This window comes from Muntiacus reevesi, chromosome 18 (genome assembly GCF_963930625.1).
Source record: "Muntiacus reevesi chromosome 18, mMunRee1.1, whole genome shotgun sequence".
NCBI classification, from domain to species: Eukaryota; Metazoa; Chordata; class Mammalia; order Artiodactyla; family Cervidae; genus Muntiacus; species Muntiacus reevesi.
In genome coordinates, this window is record NC_089266.1 from 47,557,022 (window position 1) to 47,582,376 (window position 25,355).

The window sequence follows — 25,355 nt, forward strand, 5'->3', positions numbered from 1 at the left end:
GAGCGTGGGCTCTGGGGTGCAGGCACGACAATGTCGTGTACAGGCCCGTGGGATCATACGGGACCAGGATGTGGACCAAACTGTCTCCTGCATTGGCGGGCGGCTTCTTTACCACTGAGCCACCAGGGAAGCCCCTCATTGACATTCTTTTGTTTTCATCGGTGATAGTTACGAATGCTTTTTCCCAGTTAAGAAGCAAAGTTAATTGAGCTGAAAACTTTTTATCTTGAATATTAGTTTCTTTTTACAGCTTGGCTTTTAATTTTGTTTGGTTGGCAAGCTCTTGAAATTGTAGATTTTAATTACATTTTAAAGAAATGGCTGTTTCTTTAGCACAACATCTACCTTTTTCAGTTAAGACCAGTCAGTCATCTAATCAGAGGGTTGGCAGACTGTGGCCAATGGATTGAATCTGGCTCACTGCCAAATTTTGTATGATCTGTGAGCTAAGTGGTTTTTAATGCTTTAATTTTTTTTAATGAAAGGAATATTTTGTGACATGCAAAAATTGTATGAAATTTAGATTTCACTGTCCAAAAGAAATATTTTATTTGAAAACAGCCACATTTATTTATTTATACAGTGTCTGTGCTGCCATAGCAGAGTTGAGTGGTTGCAACAGAGACTCTGTGGTGTGTAGAATCTAGAATATAAAATTTGTACTACTGGCCCTTTACAGAAAAATTTTGGTAGCCCCTTATCTAAGTTCTTAGATCAGCTGACTTGTGCTTGAGATCTCCTTCTCTCTCCCCCAGCTACACACACACACACACACACGCACACACACACACACACACACACACACACACACACACACACACTAGATCAGCTGACTTATGCTTGAGATCTCCTTCTCTCTCCCCCAGCTACACACACACACACCACCACCACCACCCCCCCCCCCACTGTCCTCATTACATTACATTGTCAACTTCCTAACTTTCTTAAGTGATTATCAAAGACTCATACTGCTGTACTGTAAATTTGTTCTCACAGCAATAAAACTTTGGGTTTTTCTTTATTATTCTACTCTGTAAAAGGCATGTAGAAATGATTTATTTTGACTTAACTCCTGAACAACAACAGCAATTTGGAGATAACATAGTTGAAGATTTTCTGGAAAGCCTTTTTCACACCAAACTCCGATGTGCTTCTTACTGAGTAAATATTTAGATTAGATCCTAAACTTATAATGTTGATTCCTTGCTTTTTTTAATTGGCATTTTGGGGTGAGCTGGCCAAAGAGGGTGCAGTACTGTTTCATTAGTAGTCCTGCATTTATCACCTACATTCCATTTTGGTTAAATTTGGCTTTCTTCCCATTTATTTTTTCCTTTCTGATTTTTAATACTGCAGAATCATCAGAGTACCAATTAAAAGTAATTAACTTTATAAAGAAAATCTTGATGCAGAGGCACTATTCCTGACAGATAACAGCAGTCCACTGACAGAGGTGCACGTATTTTCCTTTCCATCCATAAGGTTACATTTAATAGTATTTCTTTGAGTATCAAAGGTTTTTATTGCAGGTAGTTTTATTTTCTGTATGTAAGAATACTTCTGAAAGTTGGTCACGAATGGTGTCTGCCAAGCTGAGTATGCATGGGGTTCCAAATATCCTATTTAATTAACGTTGAGAGCTCATGGATGATTTAGGGTAGAATGTAAAGCAGAACGTCCTCAGGAACTTTGATATGAAACAGATCATAGATGGGTCTATCTTTTTCCACCCCACAGGCTGTTGATTTATCTCTTGTTCATTGGCTTTATACTTGACTAAATTAGGCTTTTCATCCTTAAGTTATTTTCATGCTCGTGATTTCAGGTTTTTATACTATGGTATAGCTTAGATTTATTCCCTACAGTAAGAAAACCTAACAGCAATGTGATTTAAAGTTCTTTTTTTTTTTAAGTGAGAGTAGGGAATGAGAGTGCAAGTGCCCTAGTCCACAGCTACTTTTAGGACCTGATAGAAATTGCATTGCCTTTATTCATCTGATTAAAATGGTCTAAATACTTTGAAAATGAAAAGTGTATATATAGGAAGAAGGGGATTTGACTCCTGGTTTTTAACTCACTGATGTGAATCCTCCTGGAATTCCAGACGCGTGCCTGTGCCCTGCAAGTCTTATCTGCCATCTTGGAAGGCTCAAAGCAGTTTCTTTCCATCGCCGAAGATACCAGTGACCACAAAAGGGCTTTCACTCCCTTTTCTGTAATGATCGCTTCCAGCATTAAAGAGTTGCACAGATGTCTTTTGTTAGCTTTGGTGGCGGAATCATCGTCACAGACCCTCACTCAGATAATTAAGGTAAATGTGCCAAGATATCAGTGAGTTGGCAGAAGCAGTTTCTCTATTTCAGTTTTGTGTAATGTTTATATTGCCCACAAATAAATTGACTTAAGAATATAAGTAATTTTATTACAGATAACCTGACTGGAAGTCTGTTCTTCCTACTTGTCTGATCACAGCTACGCTCTTTGTATGTCCAAATAAATGATTTACTAAGCCAATTCCTTTAAGTTCTACCAAGTGCCCTTTTCCCTTTAAATAAGGAAAAGAAAAAAAGACTGATTTTCAAATGAATGTAAAGACTTTTGTTTTTTAATTAAATGCTTTAAATTTTGTCTCTGTGCTGCAGCTTAATCAGGCCCATTAATGAGCTACTCTTTGTGTTTTCTAGTGTCTTGCAAACTTGGTATCAAATTCACCTTATAACCGTCTGAAACTCAGCCTGCTGACCAAAGTCTGGAACCAGATAAAGCCTTATATCCGCCACAAAGGTTGGTGGTAGTTTGAAATTGATTGGTTCTTTATATCAATAAAATCTAGATTACTAGCTTAAAATATTCAGAATATTTTTATAATACTAAGATAATTCTATTTATTATCCTCAAACTTTGAGGGGAGCCAACTATCGCCAGAACCCTACATTTGATCCCTGAAGCCCCCGTCGGCACCACTGGAAAGAAATAACTTGGAGAATCAGCTGTAAAGTCCAATGTCTTTTCAATGCATCAGTGCAGTGACTGGAGTATCCCTTTAGAATTAAGACCGAGCAAATCCTAGGGGTTCTGCTCTAGTGGGGCTTCCCTCGTGGCTCAGCTGGTAAAGAATCCACCTGCATTGTGGGATACCTGGGTCTGATCCCTGGGTTGGGAAGATCCCCTGGAGAAGGGAAAGGCAACCCGTTCCAGTATCCTGGCCTGGAGAATTCCATGGACTGTATAGTCCCTGGGGGTTACAAAGAGTCTGACACAACTGAGCGACTTTGACTTCACTTCTTCACTTCTGCTCTGGTATATAATAATTCATAGTCTTTAGACATAAGTAGAAAATGGATAGACAGATAGACATCTTCCTCTTTTGGGAAAGAAGTGGAATATAAAACCTAGTTTTGCTATCGGGGTAATGTTGGCCTGATACAGTGAATGTGGAAGCATTCCTTCCTCTTCAGTTTTTTAGAATAGTTTGAGAAGGATTGGTATTAAGTCTTCTTTAAATGTTTGGTATAATTTACCTCACCCTTGAAGCCATCTGGTCCTGGGCTTTTGTTTTGGGGGGAATGTTTTGATCAATGATTTGATTTCATTACTAGTAATGGGTCATTGAACGTTTTTAGAAATTTATCCATTTCTTCTTGGTTGTCCAATTTGTTGGCATGTAACTGTTTATAGCAATCTCTTACAATCCTTTGTGGTGTTGGTTGTATCTTCTCTTTCATTTCTGATTTTACTGATTTCAGTTCAGTTTAGTCACTCAGTCATGTCTGACTCTGCAATTTGGGCCCTTTTATTTGGGTTCTTTTATTGATTTGGGCCCTCACTGTTTTTCTTGATGAGTCTGGCTAAAGGTTTTTCAATTTTATCTTTTTGAGAACCAGTGTTTGGTTTCATAGATCTTTTCTATCTTGTGTATGTGTGTATGAGTATCATTTTATATATTTCCACTCCGATCTTTATTTTCCATTTGTGTTTTGTTTTTCTTTTTTTAGTTCCTTTGGGTATGAGGTTAAATGGTTTATTTGAGATTTTTCTTGCTTTCTGAGGTAGGCCTGTATTGCTATGAACTCTTTTAGAACAGCCTTTGCTTTATGCAGTAGATTTTGAAACACTGTTTCCATTTTCATTTGTCTCAAGGTATTCATTTTTTATTTTTTTCAATGACCAATTGGTTGTTTAGTGGCATGTTGTTCAGACTCCACTTATTTGTGTTTTTTTCTGGTAGTTGATTTCTTGTCTTATAGGGTTTTAGCCTGAAAAGATGCCTGATACGATTTCAGTCTTATTAAATTTATTGAGGCTTGTCTTATTTTGCCTAGCCCTCTGTTTGTTTGTATGTGTCAGGTAGATCAGCTGCATCTCCTGTTCTTGATAGAGTGGCTAGGTGTGGAAGGTAAACTCTGAGGCCCAGTAGCATGGCTCCCCCGGGGCACCAGAGCCAAGTGGGCCAGGAATGTCCCCTGTGAGTGGCAGCTGCCCTTCTGTTGCTCCTGGGCCACACTTCCTGCAGGTGTCTTAGTGTATAGCGTTGGCTCCCAGCGCAGCTGGCTGTGACTGGGAACTGAGTTAGATTAGCCTATGTTGGGTGGGATCCACAGATGCATGCTAGTAAACTAGATGGCGAGAGTCAGAGCTGGTACCTGCCAGTGCCTGGCTGACTAAGGAGAGAGAGAGAGAGAGATGAAGAAGAAGAAGAAATTTTTTTTAAGTGGCACTTACTAGCTTCTCAGTAACCCTCAGGCATGTGCTTTGTTATGAGTCAGTGAATCTCCTTCTTAGATCAGCTTCTTTTCAAACTGTCTGTGGGCCATAACCTGGAGCCAGTGAGCTTCCGTGCACAGCCTTTTGGAGTGGATTCACAATTCTCTACAGCCCTCCGACTCTCTCTCTCAGGTGTAAGCCCCCCTGGTTTTCAAAGCCATGCTTTATGGGGGAGTCATCTTCTTGGTGCAGGTCCCCTGGGCTGGGGAGCCCAAGATTGGGTTCAGAACCCTCACTCCTCAGGAGGACCTCTAAGGCTGTGAAATCCCTGCTGCCTGTGGTTTGGAGCACTGAGAGGGTATAGGTCCCTCGTAGACCATGTCTCTGCCCCTCCTACTTGTCTCAGTATGGCTATTAAAAAAAAAAAGTTTAGTTGTGGAAAATTTTTCCTGCTGGTCATCAGGTCATTCCCCGAGATGGTGGCTCTACATGACTATAATTTTCCTCTCTGTGAGAGGAGAGCCTAGCATCTTCCTACTGTGCCATCTTGTCCTGTCCCCTCACTTTCACCTTTTGGACTCTACAGCGGCCCACCACTCTTTCTTTCTTTCATGATTGCTTTTGGAAGGGTCTAAGCCAGTTGTCTTTTTTTTTTTTGGCTGCACTGGGTGGTCTTTGTGGTGTGCGGGGGCATCTCCCTAGTTGCTCGAGTCACATGGGATCTTAGTTCCCCAACCAGGGATCTAATCCGTGTCCCCTACATTGGAAGGTGGATTCTTAACCCCTGGAACACCAGGGAAGTCCTACCAGTTGTCTTTATAATATGTCTCACCCTCAATTTGTGGGATGTTTTCCTTATGATGTTGTTTAACTTATACATGTGTTTCCTGTAAACTGGAAGTTCTGTCTAGAGGTTTAATTAGATTCAGGTTAAACAAGAAAGTCATAATTCTTAATTGCCTGCAGGGATAATTATGATCTCTGTGGTCACCGTTCCCATGGTGACAGGTTCTTACTGTTCCTTTGACAGACGTTAATGTTCGTGTGTCGAGTCTCACACTGTTGGGAGCCATAGTGTCCACTCACGCACCTCTGCCTGAAGTCCAGCTACTTCTGCAACAGCCCTGTTCTTCCGGACTCAGCAGCAGCAGCAGCTCAGCCACTCCCCACCTGAGTCCTCCTGAATGGTGGAAGAAGGCCCCTTCTGGACCCTTTGTAGAAGAAGGGGCAATTAGCTCACCAAAGTTATCTTCAGAGCCCTGCTGGCTCATTCGACTTTGCATTTCCATTGTTGTTCTGCCCAGGGAGGATTCCTGTTCAGGTAGCGATGCTGGTTCTGCAGGAGGAAGCATCTATGAGCCATTCCCCATGCGGTTGGAGGCCTTGCAGGTAGGAGGTTTCATTTCCTCTCCTCTGAAATGGAAGTAATCATTCTTTCTTCACGGGGCTTACCTGGTGGCTCAGCAGTAAAGAATCTGCCTGCAGTGCAGGAGTCGCAGGAGACACAGGTTTTATCCCTGGGTTGGGAAGATTCCCTGAAATGACAGCCCACTCTAGTATTCTCACCTGGAGAATCCCTTGGACAGAGGAGCCAATCACAAAGAGTCAGACACAACTGAAGTGACCTAGCGCACGCATGCGCGCACACACACACATTCTTTCTTCACAGGGTGATTACTTCATGAGGAGTAAGTCTGTGAAAATAATGTAAAACCAAGCCATGTGTCATTGGTATTAGTGGGAGTTGTGCATGAATTCGCATTTTAAGTGTGAATGCTTTGTTGTTTTGTTTTGGGGGGTAGGTGGAGGGGCTTGGTTGTAAAATGTCAGATTCATCCATTTTTGTTGCAAGCCATTTTAGTCATCTCAGGTATTATATGGCCAATAGGTGTCATAGATTATATAATAATTCTGGAAGAAATTATAGAGTTAATCTTTGATATCTGCAACTGAATTGCAGATTTTTTTTTTTTTTAATTAGTTTTTTTTTTTTCGGGGATAAAGGTCTTTATTCAACAAAGTTATCTCATTCAGTAACAAAAGAATAGGAGGTAATAATTCCCCTAAAGGTCTGGAGCAGTGTCCACCCCTGGCAGCACGAAGCATGACCTGCTGACATATCAGCTGCAGCTCAGAGCCTCTGGTAGCCACTTAAAGGTCATAGTTGGGATTCTTCCAAAGGATAACAAAACCTTCTAGAATAGGGGTAACAGGAAGAAACTCCTCAGTGGCCAATTCTGCCCGCTCCCCATGAGCCAGCAAAATGGGTTGTGTGTGTCTGGAACCCTGTGATGGTCTTAGGCTTGCCATCCTGGCCCACCACATCTACTGCCTGGCCCACACGGACAGACACTGGCAATGGCTGCAGCTCCTCATCAAATGTGACCAGCATTCGGGGCTGCATGGCAGCCACCAGTCCATATAATACATAGTGCAGCTTGCCTAGGATGATGTTGCGGACATCCAGGAAAGAGACAAGCACAGTGAGCAGCCCAGTCACGGCCACTTGACTGTTAAGCTGCTGGTCACTGTGGTAGGGGCAGAGGGTGAGTGTGCCTTTCCCTAAATGTGTCAGACCCTGCGCCAAGCGCACCATGAAGAGGTTGTTGGGGTCCTTGGCATGATACTGGGCTAACTGATGAAGCATCGCAGCCAGACGGGCATTATTGGTACCACTAGCCACCATGCCCATGGCAAAGATGGAGTTATAGGACACTTCTGGGTCAGCATCATGAGAGAATTTGCTTAGGGTATCCAGGATGTGCAACTGAAAATTAAAATAAATGTTTACTTCTCTTTGGTCTTATATCTGCTTAGAGGCAACAAAATATTTATTCCTTCAAAGGAAGAGAACCACCCTAGATTAAAGTATTTGTTTTTTCTGTATTCAGGCATGACCTAAGACACAGGTTTGGTCTTGGGGTCTGCTGCTAATTATCTGGTTGATATTACATATGTCCTTTAACCTCTTAGGGCTTCCCTGGTGGTTCAGTTGGTAAAGAATCTGCCTGTAGTACAGGAGACCCAGGTTCGATCTCTGGGTCAGGAAGATCCCATGGAGAAGGGAATGGCACCCACTCCAGTATTCTTGCCTGGAGAATTCCATGGACAGAGGAGTCTAGTGGGCTACAGTCCATGGGGTCACAAAGAGTTGGACACAACTGAGCGACTAATGCACAACACTTTAATCTCTTAAACTTTTTCAGTCATAGTTTCTTCAGCTAGAATATTTAGTTAATATCTCCTTTGAAAAATTGTTCCCAGGCTTAAGTGAGACAATAATGATAATCTTAAACACATTTTGTAGATTATAAAGCACCATAAAATTATATGATAATGCTTAGTTGATTTTAGTTGTAAAATAAAGATTTTGGTTGTTTTTTGTTTTATTCAACATCAGGTTTAAGCCCCTTGTTGAGTGTGAGTGATTTCTGAAATACTGGAACGCTTTTGGATCTTGCAGTCCTGTATTCCATTCTCAGGGTTAATCCCATTTTCTTTGCAGGTGTTGGCTCATCTGGCAAGGGGCTACTTTTCGATGACGCAGGTCTACTTAATGGAGCTTGGAGAGGTGATTTGCAAGTGCCTGGGGGAGGCAGATCCGTCTGTCCAGCTTCATGGAGCAAAGGTGCTTTTTTCTTTTTTCTTTTCCTCCTTTTAGGTTCTTTGCCACATGTCCATGAGTTCTGAATTTCGTTAGGACATTTCAGGTAGGGAAGTGATGCATTCTTCTATTTTCATCTCTACATATAAACCCAAAAAATTGATTTGGTAATAAATTAACAAAATATACCTGGTGATTTTGCTCCTATTGAGAATGCCTCTGAGATAGGAGTTGCTGAGGAAAGAAAGAAAAACAATTGGAAATTATTTTTCCCCTTGATTTGAGGTAATCTGTAAATTGAAGTTGCTTTTTACCTCCATGGTTCTAATATTCGTCTCTGATAATCTGTTTCTTTTTATCTTGGCAGCTTCTGGAAGAACTGGGTACCAGCTTAATACACCAGTATAAACCAGATTCTTCTGTAGCACCTGATCAGAGAGTTCCAGTCCCCTTGGTAAGTAAATGTGTATTCATGGTTTTCTCATTCGTTAGTGCTTCAGTCAGTTTTATTTTGAGGTTCAGTGATGGTTTCTTTCAGTATCAGAAAGTATCAGAGAGTTTGGTTTCTTTCAGTAGCGGAAATTATGGTTTATAATTTAGGAGGAGTAGGTTTTATTTGCATTTCATTTTACTTGCAGTTCAATATGTGGTAATGTGTAACATAGAGCCAGCAATGGAAGAACCAGTTTTGTTGCACAAAAGCTAATTCTATTACTCAGTATGTCCAAGAGACAGACTAGAATGCTGGGAAGAGCCCAGGATTTGGAATACAAAGTCATGAGATTAAACCACTTAATGAACATTATGAACATAATTTCCTTGTTATAAAGAGCAATAAAAATCCTTGACTCACTAGACTTTTGGAAGATTGAATGAGGTGTGAAAACTGGCAAATAGATGTTCAATGAATCTTAATTTCCTTAACCCCTTCACTGCCAGCCCCCTCTCCCCATTATTTCCGTTAGATTTTGTGATCTTAAATTATTTGTGTTGCCCCCACACTGTGCCAGTTACTCTCTGGAGGAAGAACACATGAGCCTACCAGAGAAACCTTCTGCTTAGTGCCAAAAGCAAAGTCAGCTCAACATGAGTGAGGTTTTCTCCCTCTGCCCCCCTCAGCCTGCCTGTTCTTTTTCTCTTCACAGTTTCCATCATCCTTGCAGGGAATTAAGAATGTCTAGCCCTAGTCCTTCCCTAGACAGTCATTAAAATTGAAGTGTCACCATTTGCAGGGAGTTGTGTTGAGCTTCGCCATCAGACAGACCTGGATTTAATCCAGACTTGTTCTCTTGCTCCATGTGACTTTGGGCAAGACTCTTAACCACTCGCACTTCGGTATTATTTCATATGTCAAAAAGGGATATACTTTCTGTGTTACTGCCTTACTGTTGACTGATAAATTACCCTAAACACTTAGCAGCTTAAAGCCATATCTTACATTTATTCTCTCACATAGTTTCTGTGGGTCAGGAATTGGGGGCAGCTTACCTGATGGTTCTGGCTGAGGTCTCATGAGACTATAGCCAGGATGCTGGCAGGGGCTGCAGTCAGCCGAATTTGACAAGGGTGGGAGGCACCTCTTTTGCGGTGTCTCACCCACATACCTTGCAGTACGCCAGGCACTCACTCGTTCCGTCCCCTGAGGACCTGCCCAGAGAGCTGCACGAGGCAGCTGGCCACCCTTGCTCAGTTGCTAAGTCGTGTCTCACTCTTTGTGACCCCAAGGACTGTAGCCCACCAGGCTCCTCTGTCCGTGAGGTTTCTCAGGCAAGAGTACTGGAGTGGGTTGCCATTTCCTCTTCCAGGGGATCTTCCTGACCCAGGGGTTGAACCCACGTTTCCTGCATCTCCCGCAGCAGGTTCTTCACTACCAAGCCACAGGGAATGCCCTGGCCACCATTATAGCAATTTAATTGAGAGAGCAAGATAGAGCTATAGGGTTTTTATGACCACTGATCAGCCCAAGTCAGTATGGGCGGGCATGGCCTCCTAAACATTAGGGGTGAGAATCCTTGGGGCCAGCTTGCAGGCTGGCAACCACACCTGTCTGTTGTCTTCTGCTTTGGGGCGAGAGGGCCCAGACTGGGGGACTGGGTGGTAGGATTGTGAAGGTGAAAGAACTGGCACTGGTACATGGCAAAATTCAGGACTAAGTCCATGGGGAGAAAATGGAGACACCAAAATCCCAGACAGATTTGCATGTGGGGCGTGATTCTTCAGGGATTTTAAAAGCATAAGAAGGAAACTGTTAAAGGCACTTGCAGATGCCTCCCTTGAGGGGCATTGAAGTAAGAAAATTCTTACAGTGCTCAAAACAAGTCTACTGTTCGCTTGAATAATCCCCACTATGTGCACCCAGCACTGTGCTAGAGACTTTACACACAGTCTTACATGTTATTATCACACAAACTCTCCCAAGTAGATGTCTTTGCCCTGCTTTACTGAAGAGATACCAAAACTCAGGTTCAGCGACTGCCTGAGGCTGCAGAAACTGGAAGCAGCAGTTGGAGGCCTCAGCCCCAGCTCTGCCTCTTTGATCCAACACACAGCCTCTGGGCCACCCTGGAACTCCGACCCCTGTGCCCACCGTGGGGCAGGTTGAAAGAGCGCCTGGCTGGGGCTCAGTTGATCTGATTCTAGTCCAACCCTGCTGCCCACTAGCAGGTTACCTCTTTGTGCCTCAGTTTCCTTGCGTGAAAATGGAGATAATGATATATTCTTCATTTAGTTGGGCTGAAATTAAAAAGAGTTGATGGGGGGACTTCCCTGGTGGTCCCGTGGCTAAGACTCCATGCTCCCAGTGCGGGGGGTCTGGGTTTGATCCCTGGTCAGAGCACTTGATCCCACATGCCGCAACCAAGAGTTCACATGCCACGAGCAAGAGAAGATCCCAGGTGCCTCAACTAAGACTCAGTACAGCCTAAATAAATAAATAAATAATTTTTAAAAAATGCAACGAGTTGAAAGCACGTAGAACGACACCTGGCATATGGGAAGCTCTGTAGAATATGAGCTGTTGCTGTCCTCTTCTTCTTGTCCCCGCTGCTGCTGTCACTGTTGGTGCTTCCCTGTACCAGACTGTGGAAGCATCTAATTAGTTGCTTTCTAAAGTTCCTTTCATTGCTGCTTAGGAAGTACTAGTGAAAGCGTTTACAGTGAGCGACTGCTTTAAGGAAAACACGCCGTCACTCTGGCCCCTGGCGGTAGTGTGAGCAGCGTGCTGGCCCCGCTGTCATCTCTCGGGCTGCACTTATAACTGTGCCCGTTCCAGGTGGTGACGTTCTGGACCATGATGCTCAACGGACCTTTACCCAGAGCCCTGCAGAACGCAGAGCATCCCACACTGCAGGCCAGCGCCTGTGACGCCCTCTCTTCCATCTTGCCGGAAGCCTTCAGCAGTCTGCCGGTAACCTTCTGGGTGTTTTCTCATCTTTAATTTGTGATGCTGAGCATGAGAGCTTGAGTTTGATTTTGACTCTTTTGAACCAGTATTCAGCATCATCTCTGAGGAAAAGGTGCATGTTCTGCCTGAGTGTGGAGTGAGAGCAGTGGGGAGCAGCACTGAGATCTTAACGTCTCAGGGGAGCTTTACCTCCCTGTGCTAAGAAGGCGGGGGGAGAAGGGACAGTAGCAGAGGCTTTGAAGTCACATTTTAGGATTTCACATCTAAAAGTTGGAAAATCCTAGCTCTTTGGATTTGAATCCTAGCTGGTTTAAATCCTAGTAGCTCTTCTGCCTTCTAGCTCTTTGGTTATCTTAACTTCTCTAAAACTTAGTTTTATCACCTGTAAGATGGAAATGATGTGCGTGATAATGTGAAGCATGTGAAAATGCCTAGTTTGGTGCCTAACACACGTTGTGTCTAGACTGCTGCTTCCTTTAGCCCTTAATGGCATTTGTATCCATTCTTATTTGTATAAATTAGTTTTTATAAGGAAGGCAGCATGATTAAAGTAGGAGAACAAAATGACCTGATTCCCACAGTGGTAGAGGTTACATGTAGTCACGAGGCTGTGTGAGCCCTGCCTTGAGTGGGTCCTCTGGTGTTAACTGAATCTGAGTTGAACCTTTGTTCTCTGCCAAGTTAGCCTCAAAGACTCAGTTGTGTTCACCTCCCTGACTGTGGATTCAACACAGACGTGCCATAGTCATTTGTCGAAGGCAGTGCCTCACAACTATTTCACTCACTTTTGCTTGACCTCCCTTTTTCATTGCAGAGTGACAGGCAGATCCTGTGCATCACGATGCTGCTGGGGCTGAACGACAGCAAGAACCGTTTAGTGAAAGCTGCCACCTCACGGGCCCTCGGGGTCTATGTGCTTTTTCCTTGTCTCAGACAGGTCAGTGCGCCCACATAGCTCCACCTTGGCCACTTTATAGTCATTTTGTTACTGTTTGTGGTGATATAGAGCTCCTGAAGTGGACAGTAAAGGTGATTAAATTGCTTTGTAATCTGGTTACCTTAATTGGTACTAAAATATGCTAATGTCTGTAGTTCATTTAACTATTTTTCACACTGCCCAGGACCCTAGGCCAGTGAATGTTTAAATTAATGGACAATGAGAAAAAGAAGTGAAATGGGACATTACCATACAATAATAATAACTTAGAAAGTTAATAGAAATTTTAGTATGAAGAAAGGAATTTCTCCTTCACTCTTATTTGTGACCTTTATCTCACTGAGAAGTGTGTAAGTGAACAGGATGTGCTCAGAAGTGTGTTTCATTGTCCACATCTCTTCCCAAGGTGGACATCAAGCCAAGCGCAGGATTCAGAGATAACTGTCACAGGCCCGGTTATAAGATGTTTGCAAGAGCAAAATCTGTAGTCTCCTTGAATGTTTATGGCACGTATCAGAATCATGGGAGACCTTCCCCTGGAATTTTAATGAGTGTCTAAATTGTCATATAAGAAAACAGTAAATTGATTAAATGAATTTTGATTTGCAAATACAAGTTTGTGGTAAAGGCTTATATAGCTTTTTCTGAAAACAAACTTGAGAACTTTGAAGGTAGCATTGTGAACTCCTAAGGTAACTACAGCGTTTTGGTTTGTTTACCTTACAGGATGTCATATTTGTTGCAGACACAGCCAATGCAATATTGATGTCACTTCAGGACAAGTCTCTTAATGTCCGGGCCAAAGCAGCCTGGTCCCTTGGCAACCTGACCGACACTCTGATTGTCAACATGTAGGTGACTCAGCTCATTGTCTCGGTTGACTTCCAAGGCCAAGGTCCCAAGAGGACATCTTTAATCCTACTAGAAAGGAAGTAGCAGTAATTCCCTTACATTATGTAGTCAATCTTGCTGCTTTGTTTTGTTTTATATTCCTTTAAGTACTATTAGTAACCTATTTTTAATAGATATGTATAAAAAATACTATATGCTGATACAAGTAATAGATCCACATTATAGAAAATGTGAAAACTCTAAAAGTAGAAAATCAAAACCTTAGTAACGGTTGCCCTATTTTTAAATATTGTATTTGTATATTTTTTAAGTAATATATTCACAGCTTTATCCCCAAGTTTCCCTCTCCAGAGGCCACTGCTCTTACGCATACACAAGCATCTTGCTTTTTGTTCCTTCGCTGTATACATGTAACATGCATAAGCATTCTGCTGACTTTTACAGACTTTTCATAAATTGTTATTTGTTATTATACAGTCATCACTATGTGCTGATTATTTCGCCATTCCCCTGTAACTGAACGTTCGTGTTAGTGGAGGCTTTTATATGCATTGAACATTTTTGTGTGTGAAATCTCCATTGTGAGATACCTTTTTTGGTTACATCCCTAGATGTAGACCTGCTAAATCAAAAGGTGTAAAGCCTAAATAAGTTCTCAGTATAATCTGAGCAGATTTGTGGAGCTGTTTCTGTAATTACACTGAGTGAGTATATTTGTAGATGTGTATGTTTAGGTGGGTTTTACAGTTAACATGTTTTGCTTGCTTTGGGTGGGACAGGGAAACACCAGACCCAAGTTTCCAGGAAGAGTTCTCAGGCCTCCTGCTCTTGAAGATGCTGCAGTCAGCTATAGATGCTTCCAAGGATAAAGACAAGGTAGACTGAGCGCACAGCCTCATGTTTCTCAGTTGGGCGCTTAGCGTGTTAGTTTTACGTCACCAAACTTACCCCTGCTCAGAGGAGGTTGAGTGTACTCAGGGTGTATAGTGTACCCTGTACTCCATACTTGTACAGTTCTTTCCAATCTCATGAAAAATATCAGTGCCATTTGTTAGACTATTCCATGCTTGTTTTTTCCCAAAATCTCTTGGTAGAATTGACAAGTCAGAGAGATGAGCAGCGTGACTTTGAATATTTCCTGTTACACTATTCAGTTTTAAAGTGTAGACGTGCACTTTAGGGGCAGCAGACATCAGCCAAGTTCAAATCCTGGCTTGCCGTTAGTAGCTGAGTGACCTTTGGTGCATTATTTAACTTCTCTGAAGGTGACTTTCCTCATCTGTGACCTGAAAATCATTCCATGTACCTCCTTGGACTCCAAGATGCCTTTTATTACAGCACCTAGCATAGCGCCAGGCCCAGACCAAGTGCTTGACTTAGTGATTCTAAAGACCTGGGAAGCCCTACCACAAGTTAATTCCATCAGAATTGGGTTTTGTTTTCTTAGAAAAAGCTCCCCAGATGATTCTAGTATGCTGCAAAGTTTGAGACTATAGGCAGAAAAGTATTGGACTGGAATTATGAAACCTAGCTTTTCCAAGCCTTGCTGCAAACCAACCATGTCCTTTTGCCCCTGGGCCTTACACACCATCTCTGTAAAACAAAGAAGATGGACCTCTCTGAAGTCCCATCTGACATTAAAAAATCAGGGCAAGGAACTGTAGAGCCTCACCTCTCTGATGGCTCAGAATGTCGGCCCCACGAGACCTTGCAGAGTTCTAAGAACTTGCACCTTTACAGGTTACATTTTTCATTATCTCGTTGCTTTAAGATGTTTTGGGCCTTCTGTTTGTTTGTTTTTTTTTAAACTAAAATTATACTTTCTGACACATATCTTTGGCAAAACAGACTTCTAATGCTTTTACATCTTACTCCAGGTAAAAAGCAATGCAGTCCGAGCCCTTGGAAATTTGCTTCATTTTCTGCAACCTTCTCATATAGAAAAACCCAGATTTGCTGAAATCATTGAGGAGGCTATCCAGGCCCTGATTTCTACTGTTCTGATTGAGGCTGCCATGAAAGTCCGGTGGAATGCATGTTATGCGTTGGGAAATGTATTTAAAAATCCTGCTCTTCCCCTCGGTAAGAATGTCTCCTCCTTCTCTCTGATGGAGGACTTCTTTGGACAATACACGCCAGTCTCCATTATTAATAAAACCACACTGTTATTCATGATATTTTACTGAACACCCAGTTTAAGGGAAAGGTGAGGTAAATCACGGTCTATATATTTAAAGGGGTATTGTGTAGCCACTTAAAATTACATTTATAGAAAGTTTTTGATAATCTGGGAAGATAGTTCTGAAGTGAAGCAGATGAAAATGAGATATGGAAATTGTTTCTACAGTATGATCTCAATAAATGGGTAGAAAAAAGACTGAAAAGAAATTAACCTGAATATTGACAGTGATTGTCTCTCGATGGGATGATAAGTAGGATTCTTTTCTGCTTTTATTTTTCAAAATTTTCTGCAGTGAGCATGCATTGTTTTAGCAATCAGGAAAAAAATTAAAGGGAAAAACAGACATGGGAGAAAGAGGGTTTAACTGGAAATCCCACAGGAGATGTTGGCACTGGGGTGGAATGCTGCAGGCAAGGAGGGATCTGCCTCTGAGGATGACAGGCCCTGCACCTCGGTACATCATCAGCGGCTGACAGCTGCTCTGAGGTCTGAATCACAGCCTTCAGATCCCACTCACTTGAATTGCCAGCATTTCTGAAACACAGGGGTGTCTTCCTGGAGAGGCAACTTTCTTCTGGACCAGCAGAGCCTGCATAACGTTAGGGAGGTCTGTCTCTGCTCCATGTACTGCCAGAAGCGTCCAGGCAGGCCAGTCAGCTGGGAGCCTCGCGGCTCCATCCACCGAGGAAGCAGTCTGAAGTGGCCTTTGGCATTGGCGCTCACTGAAGTGTGTATCTGCCGCCTGTCTTCAGAGGCAGCAGAGGAGTTGGGAAGGGCTGGGAGCGTTAAGGAAGCTGCATTTCACTCTGCTGCCCATCTGGAGGAATAAGAACTCCCGAAACGGAGCGGGCAGTGGTAGCTCTGACGAGGAATAGAGCTGGCTGACTTTCAGGGGCCAGCAGGAAGGGAGCAAAGACAAGAATCTGGGCATCATCTTCTCAGTATTAGGAAATCAAGCCTCCAGTTACTCTTGAGTGCTCTGTCCCCTAGTCACTGCCTAGACAGTGTTTTCTTTTCCTTTGCAATAAAATGCAGGATCCGCTTTTTAAGGGAGAATTAAGTGAAAACATGGAAGGACTAACGAGCACTAGTGTATCTGCTTCCTTCAGCCCCCCTCTCTCTCCCCCCACTTATTTTTAAACTTTCGTTTGCTCTAATGACTATGGATTCTTTCTAGAAACAGCGCCGTGGACCTCCCAGGCCTACGATGCCCTGACATCAGTTGTGACGTCATGCAAGAACTTCAAAGTGCGCATCAGATCAGCCGCTGCCCTGGCCGTGCCCCGCGAGAGGGAGCACTATGGGTCGGTTGAGCAGTACGCTCAGATCTGGAATGCCCTGGTCACTGCCTTGCAGAAAAGCGAAGACACCACAGACTTTTTGGAGTTCAAGTACTGTGCCAGCCTGCGGACCCAAATCTGCCAGGCACTGATTCACCTCTTGAGCTTGGCCAGCCCCTCAGACCTGTCCTGCATCAGGGAAACCCTCGAACTGCATGGGGACATGGTCCAGTCTTTCATCCTACAGTTTTTAAAGTCAGGAACAGAGAGAGATGACGCCGGAGCTCCCCACCACCCGCAGGAGAGAGACCAGATGGTCAGAACGGCCCTGGGGCACATAAACAATGTCCAGGCACTGGCTGGTGACCCAGCCAAAAAGGCCATCGTGAGCTTTTTAGAAGATACCCTGACCATTTATTTTGACTCATCTGGATCTCAAGTAGCACTCTTAGGATTAACCCATCGGTGAATATTCTACCATACTTTCCAGGTGTCAGGTGGAAACAAGAAGACCTGAGCTTGAGCATCAGATGTGTGGGGTTTAGTCTTAGGGGCAGAAACAGTCCTTTCATTGTTTATTTAGAACGAGTTAGCAGCTATTGAAATTTTTCTCAGAGGGTTCATCCACGTTGGAGAGTGTTTTCACTGCCTTGGCTATGGCTGTGACTGCTGGAACCTCTGACTTGTGCATCTGGGAGCCAAGGAGTTGGGTTGTCCTGTGGACTAAGTAGGCTTGGGTTCCAAAGAGTGGACTCAGAAGAGTATTTTTAAAAAAGGAAACAGCAAAAGGATTTAGGAGTTAGAATGTTGTATATTGTGTCTCTGGGGATTGTTTTTCTTTTGTAATAAACTAATGTAAAGCAGTGTGCCCATAGTCGACCGTTTTTATCAAGTTGCACTTACAGAAAGCTGCATGCAGACCTGGTGTTTAGCCAGTTTGTGCTGGTTCAGCTGCATCGGTTGCTAAAATACTGAATCAGTTCCTTTCAGGTTGATAAACAGCTGTTGCACTGAGCTCCCCGAGTGGCACCCCTGGAAGCCCCGTCCAAGCCTTCCCACAGCCCTGTAAAGATGAACTGGCTTTCAGGGCCCTCTGGCCGAGGCCCATGTCCATTTCAGCCTGGCCATAACATCAGCCTCTGTCTGAATTTCCTAACACCCCTTAGGAGAATGTGGTCCCCTATGCTGAACTTTTGGTAATTTTGCCATCTTTGGATTTGTGCCTTAAAAAGGATTATTTGTTTAATTTACATGATTACAAGGAGAGGTTTTTAGATTATATTTTGTTAATGCCCAAGCAGTTAAAAAAGTAGTTTCTCACTGAAACATTATTTATATTTAAATTTTGCATATGGCTCTTGACCATCAACTCTTTATTGTAAGTAATTTCAATCATAGAGATATATAATAAAAGATCCCACACTTCAACTTGATGTGGATAAATAAGAATCAGGGTACATAGAGTGAGTTTTGGCAGAATATTACGGCTTAGACGGTAAAGAATCCACCTGCAATCCTGGAGACCAGGTTTGATCCCTGAGTTGGGAAGATCCTCTGGAGGAGAGAATGGTTACCCACAGCAGTATTATTGCCTGGAGAACTTTGCAGACAGAAGAGCCTGGTGGGCTACAGTCCTGGGGTTGTAAGAGTCAGGCATGATTGAGTGACTAACAATAGTTGGCAGTATATTATTTAACTGCATTTATATATCTTAAAAAATACATTTCAGAGCATCCATGTGTCCCTTCTTTTTTCTCCTTTACTCTTTCCTTTCTATGTTGCTGTTTGTTTAGAAAAAAAGGTTTAGGCAGAGACCAGGGAGCAGAGTATTCAAATAGCTGAAGTCTCACTTTTTTTTGGTAGAATACCAATTTCCAAAGCTTGAGACAACCAGCACAGTAAAAACTACCATATAGAACATTCTCTAGACTTGCTTTCCTTTGGAGGATTCTGGGCAACAATTGTTACAGAGCCCATGGAACTGAGTTGAACCTGTACCAACCCTGTCTTGAAACTTAGAACTTCCTTCTTTTGAAGGAATATATTCTTAGTAGCAGCTTGTTTACTTGCTGTTTTCATAAGAGTAAAAATATGCCATATATAACTTACTCCTGGTTCTTTGAGCTTTCACTGGTGGGTTTCTTGATAAAACATCTGTGAAATGATTTTGAATGGTTTCCCTTGCTGATTCACTCTTAACCATTTGCTTACTTTGAATAAAATGTTTTTCTTTCTAAACCTCTCACTGTCCTTAAGGTTTCCAGGTTTCTGAAAACAGATGTTAATGTTTGTATGCAGGGAGAAACCAGGGCTAATAAGCACTTCCAGAAATGCCCTAAGTGTGGACTGAGGGCTTCTGTCTGGATCGGATGCTACTTCTCTTGGCCCTGTGGCTCTGTGGCTGCACACCCAGGCCGAGGGCTCAGTAACGCTGCCATCATGGGAGGCAGCCACCCAGAGGATAAAGGGGCAGGATTTATTTGCTGCAGAAACAGTAGGAAGTCTGGCTCTGATTCAGAAAGCCAAATTCAATTCTGAACTTCCTTTTGATACATGATACTGATACTTCTCTTGATAATTAAAAGAAAAAATTTGGAGGAGGAGTCAGCTTGGCACAGAATTCTAGAGCAAACTCATTGAATCAAGAGCATTAGGAAACATCACTTACCTTCCAGCTGTTCCTGTGAAACTCACTAATAATAAACCCACTTCTGGAACCCAAGGAAGATGCACACTGTAACCTCTTGCAGATTTAGTTAATGGTGCAGCCAGTGCCCTAAGGTGATGAGAGGTTAGAAACCTCGTCGAGGACACCAGGGCAACAACTTCCCTGATTTTGATATTTGTGCATGAATCCAGACCAGGAGCAGGACCTCATCAACTAAGTGAGTTCTAGTTACTCCAGTTCATTCGGCCTTCATGTCATTAGCAGAGTGCAGTGGTTAAGAGCCTAGGCTTAAATCCCGGCTCTGCCCTCCATCTGTGAATGTTACTTAACCTCTCATGCCTGGTTTTGTCATCTGTGACATGGGGATAATAGTGCCTGCCTCATAAGAATGTTATAACAGTGAAATTTGTTTGTACATGGAAAGATCTTAAAACAACTTTTGGTACTCAATAAAATCCAGTATTTGTTTTCCTTGAATTTTCAGAGCACCAGGCAAAAACAGTGTCAATACACCATGCGCTTCTATGATGCCAGTTGAACAGCTGGAATCCCCTGACTGCACTTCTAGACAGTGAACCTGGATCCTGCAGGGTGGGATGGGCACTCCCCCAGGACCTCTGTGGCCAGCCAGAAACAGCCCCCTATTGGTCCCCACAGACCCCTAATGGGCATGGGAAAGGACTGCAAGTGAGTTCTGCCTCATGACCTGAGGGCCAGTCTTGAGAAACTACAAATCCAGTTCACACAAACTTCAGAATTACACCCGTTTTTTAAAGAACAACTCTTCTTAGTAATTATGTCCTTGGGCAGGTTTCTAGACCTCTAATCGTTAAAAAGGGGATAACTACCTCATAGAGTTTCAGGAGTCGGTCACATAATACATGTAAAGCATTGTACTGGAGCCGGCACAGAGCAGACGCTGCCCTTGTTAGCCTTTTCTTTAGTTTCCTCCCTGGGCTTGACTGACTCCTCATTAGGGTGAGATCTCTGGAGGGGGATCTTGGGGAAGGAGCTTCTAATCTACTAGTACAGTCCTTGAGTCCTCGGGTCTAAACTAAAGCTCCACTCTAGTGGGTGAGGATTTTATATTCAGTCTGTTCAGTTCAATCGCTCAGTCATGTCCGACTCTTTGCGACCCCGTGGACTGCAGCACGCCAGGCCTCCCTGTTCATCACCAACTCCCAGAGTTTACTCAAACTCATGTCCATGGAGTCGGTGATGCCATCATACCATCTCATCCTCTGTCGTCCCCTTCTCCTCCTGCCTTCAATCTTTCCCAGCATCAGGGTCTTTTCAAATGAGTCAGCTCTTCGCATCAGGTGGCCAAAGTATTGTTATATTAGGATTGGTCCAAATTCTCAGCAAACCAGCTTTCATTTGCCATTTCTGTCCAACACTCCTAAGGACCCTTTCACTGCCACCAGTAACAGTAACCAGGGGGACGGTGGTGGTGGTATGGCCTCTCCGGGGACATAATTCAATGAAAAGCACCTGTGTTGGGGAAAAACCCTTCCCTTGAGAATTAATTGCTCTGCAATCTATTCTGTGACCTACTAGGATTGACTGTAGGAACACAGGTGTATTTTTTAAATTTAGAAGTTCTATTAAAATATTACCACATTAATAGGTCAAGTAAGAAAATGCAAATGGTCATTTTATGGAAACTGAAAGAGCATTTGATAAAACTCAGTGTCCTTTTCTGATCAAAATTACTTTAAAGGAGAATTGAAAAAGATATTTCATTAACATCATAAAATATTTCTATCTTGAAGAGTGACTTTGCTAAAATCACAACCAAGACAAGCAAGTCTATCATCACCACTGTTACCTAACATTGTGTAAGATTTGATGGTCAATATGATTAAATAAACCAAAAGCAGAATTTTTCAGAAGTTTTTCAAAGATTCCAAATTAGCATTATTTGTAAAACACCAGTCTGAGAGACTGAATTCACGAATCATTATTTGTAGAAAATCAAGAAAATCAACTCCAAAAATAACAAAAGTTTTGTAAGGTAGCTGGTTACAGATTAGGCCAAAATCAATAGCTCTTCTATATATCAACTATAACCAATAAGATTTTATGTTTAAAAGATCTCATCACAGTAGTAACAAAATATCAGGAGTAATCTAACCAAATTGTAACACAAGGATTTTGTGAAAAAAAATTTTTTAATTGGAATTTTTTTAAATGTCATTGAAGAAGACATTTTTTAAAAAATGAGAAGATATACCATGTTCCTAGATAGAAGGACCCAAAATTATAAAAAACTATGTCTCTCTGAATCCAGAAATTTAGCTAAACTCTTATCAAGATAAAAAAGATACTTTTAATGGCAAAATAATTCTAAATTTCATCTGGGAAAACGGATATAAAAATTCAAACCAAGGAATTCAACTTTTAGCCACCACATCGTGCCTGGGTGGAGCAGGGTGGGGGTAAGGGGGGAGGATGTGCAGGGAGAGAATTGATCCCTCAATCAGAGTACCCTAGGGTGCATCGCGTTTTTCAGCCTTTGTAAATCCACGGCTCTGTTTGTGATATAAAAATCCATCTGTCATTCTCACTTCAGTGCTAGTCCACCCTCTCCCTCCCACTGAACACAGCTAGAGTGCCGGGACTCAATGCGTGCGGCTGTTGTCTAGAAAAGGAGAGCGTAACAAGAGGACCAGGGAAGGAAAGGGGAACTCAGCACCACCCAGTGGACAGTAAGTTTGCTGTTATTGCCCCCAGGCTTCTCCTGGCCTGGACCCCAGACAGACAAAGTCCTGGACCCGCACACCACGCAGACAGAGCTCCCAGAGACGCGCTCTATTTCTGGCCCTCGGATGGGGCATAAGGGACTGTGTGGGTCAGGGAGAGAGGGGGACACCCCTGTTTGTGGCTTCTCTCCCCTCCCACCCCTGTCCCTTGGCAATCCCGATGCAGCTGTGGCTGTCGCAGCCAGGCAGGTGCCTAAAGCTTCAGGGAGGGGACCCTTCTCTGACCAGAGGAAGTGTGGTCCCAACAGCAAGAGAGCGAAGCCCATGGCTTTCTCTTGCTCTCTGTGTTTTTCCTGCTTGATCTCTTGATGTGGGAAGATTTTATTGATAAAACTATGACACCAGAGGGAAATTTGAAACTTTGGAAATGAAGGAAGAGTAATAGATGTGGGAAATATTTGGATAAATAGACCGTTTTTCTCATCTTAAGCTTTTCATAACATGTACAAACTTCTAATATTGTCTGACGGGGTCTTCAGTGAATATAGGTGTGTGTGTGCTCAGTCGGGTCTGAATATGTGAGACCCCCTTGGACTGTAGCCCACCAGGCTTTTCTGTCCATGGAATTTTCCAGGCAAGAATACTGGAGTGGGTTGCCATTTCCTATTCCAGGGGATCTTCCCAACCCACGGATCGAACCCTCATCTCTTGTGTCTACTGTGTTGACAGGCAGATTCTTTACCACTGTGCCACCTGGGAAGCCCCAATTATTCACGTAAAAATCACCATCTAAAGAGGAAGGGTAAAGAGATCCATATGGTACTAAGATTTCTACATTTCACTTGAACAATAAAATGTTAATTCCAAACAGTCTATGAAAGGTTAAGTATTTTGTAGTCACTAGAGAAACCACATGCACACACACTACGCAAAAGATATATTCAAAAACTCACTAGGCGATTAAAGTGGAGTATTAAAAATTATTCAAATAATCCAAAAGAAGACAGAAATGAAAAACATAAGGGACAAATAGAAAACCCAAAATAGTAGATGCAAGCATATCAACAATTACATTAAGTTTAAAATGTCTAAATATACTAATTAAAAGAGATTGTCAGAATGTAAAAATACCCAAGATTTGTGCTAAGGCTAAGTTGATTCAGTCGTGTCTGACCTTGTGTGATCCTGTGGACTGTAGCCTGCCAGGCTCCTCTGTCCATGGTTTTCCAGGCAAGAATACTGAAGTGGGTTGCCATTTCCTTCTCTAGGGAATCTTCCTGACCCAGGAATCGAACTCACGTCTTTTATGTCTCCTGCACCAGCAAGCGGGTTCTTTACCAGTACCGCCACCTGGGAAGCCCATCCAAGATCCAACTATATGCTATTCATAAGAAACTCATTTAAAATTAGTGAAGTTTAAAAGGAAAAAAGAAAACTATACCATGCAAATATTAGTACTAATCAAAAAAAAAATTGGAGTAGCTATGTGATATCAGACACGAGAGACTTTGGAGCAAGAAAAACTCATCAGGAATAAACAGGGAAACTGCATAAAGATAACAGTGTCAGGTCACAGACAAGGCCTAACAATCCTAAATGGCTGTGAACCTAACAACATAACTTCAAAACACATGAAACAAAGACTGATAGAACTGAGAGGAGAAGCGGCGAGTCAGCAATTACCATTGTAGACTTCAGCACTCACTCCTTTCTCAGTAACCAACAGAACAAACAGACCATATTCCGCATCATGAAACAGATCTGGACAGATTGAAAGAGTCGAAATCATGCCAACTATGATCTCTGACCATAATGGAATTAAGCCAGAAATCAATCACCAGGAAATCTCTTAAGTACTTGAAATTAAATAATATACTTCTAATTAATCCATAGGTCAAAGGGGGATGTCTCAAAGCATATAAGAAAATATTTGAAAGTTAACAAAAATGAAAATATAACATATCAAAATGTATAGGTACAATTAAAGCAAGGCTTTGATGGAAATTTATAACACTCAGTCATGTCTGATTCTTTCGACCCCATGGACTATAGCTCCGCCAGGCTCCCCTGTTCACGGGGTTCTCCAGCCAAGGATACTGGAATGGGTTGTCATGCGCTCCTCCAGGGGATATTTCCAACTCAGGGAACGAAACTGCATCTCCTACATCTCCTGCATTGCAGGTGGTTACTTTACCCCATTGGTTGCTTTTTATTTGCCAAGCACAGAAAAGATCCTAGATGCATTACAGTACTTCTTTTTCTAACACTTAAATAATCCTATTATAAATAAGAATATATTTTGCATCTATTCCTGTTACTTAAAAGTTTTAACTTTTTTTTGGCTCTCTGATTTCTTTTGGTAAATATTCTTTTTTTAAAGTTGAGATATTGTTGATATATAGCATTATATATGATAATATATATAAATAAACAAATATATAAAACATGTTATATATATAAATAAACATATAATAAGTTTCAGGTGTACAACATAGTGACTCACAATCTTTAAAGGTTATACTCCATTTATAGGTATTATAAAATATTGGCTATATACCCTGAGCTATATACAACATATCCTTGTGGCTTATTTATTTTATACATAGTAGTTTGCACCTCTTAATCTCCTACTCCTAGTTTGCCCCTCCCCTGTCACTTTCTGAATTGATAGCCACTAGTTTGTTCTCTGTATCTGTGAATCTGCTTCCTTTTTTTGTTATATTCACTAGTTGACAAACATTTTTTTTCCATTTATTTTTATTAGTTGGAGGCTAATTACTTTACAATATTGTAGTGGTTTTTGCCATACATTGACATGAATCAGCCATGGATTTACATGTGTTCCCCATCCCGATCCCCCCTCCCGCCTCCCTCCCCATCCCATCCCTCTGGGTCTTCCCAGTGCACCAGCCCTGAGCACTTGTCTCATGCATCCAACCTGGGCTGGTGATCTGTTTCACCCTTGATAATATACATGTTTCGATGCTGTTCTCTCGGATCATCCCACCCTCGCCTTCTCCCAC

At 42.4% G+C, this 25,355-nt stretch overlaps 1 protein-coding gene across 1 annotated transcript in view; it reads left to right on the forward strand.

Moving 5' to 3' along the window:
- HEATR6 (HEAT repeat containing 6) overlaps positions 1-17,750 on the forward strand; it is a 31,548-nt gene extending 13,798 nt beyond the window's left edge. The window contains exons 10-20 of the mRNA XM_065909022.1: positions 2,105-2,311; positions 2,685-2,784; positions 5,735-6,093; positions 8,210-8,332; positions 8,676-8,762; positions 11,580-11,714; positions 12,526-12,648; positions 13,375-13,499; positions 14,280-14,376; positions 15,378-15,582; positions 16,860-17,750. Coding sequence (XP_065765094.1) covers positions 2,105-2,311; positions 2,685-2,784; positions 5,735-6,093; positions 8,210-8,332; positions 8,676-8,762; positions 11,580-11,714; positions 12,526-12,648; positions 13,375-13,499; positions 14,280-14,376; positions 15,378-15,582; positions 16,860-17,431 — 2,133 coding nt within the window. The 3' untranslated portion in view covers positions 17,432-17,750. The remainder of the gene's footprint in view (positions 1-2,104; positions 2,312-2,684; positions 2,785-5,734; positions 6,094-8,209; positions 8,333-8,675; positions 8,763-11,579; positions 11,715-12,525; positions 12,649-13,374; positions 13,500-14,279; positions 14,377-15,377; positions 15,583-16,859) is intronic.
- Positions 17,751-25,355: the final 7,605 nt, after the last annotated feature.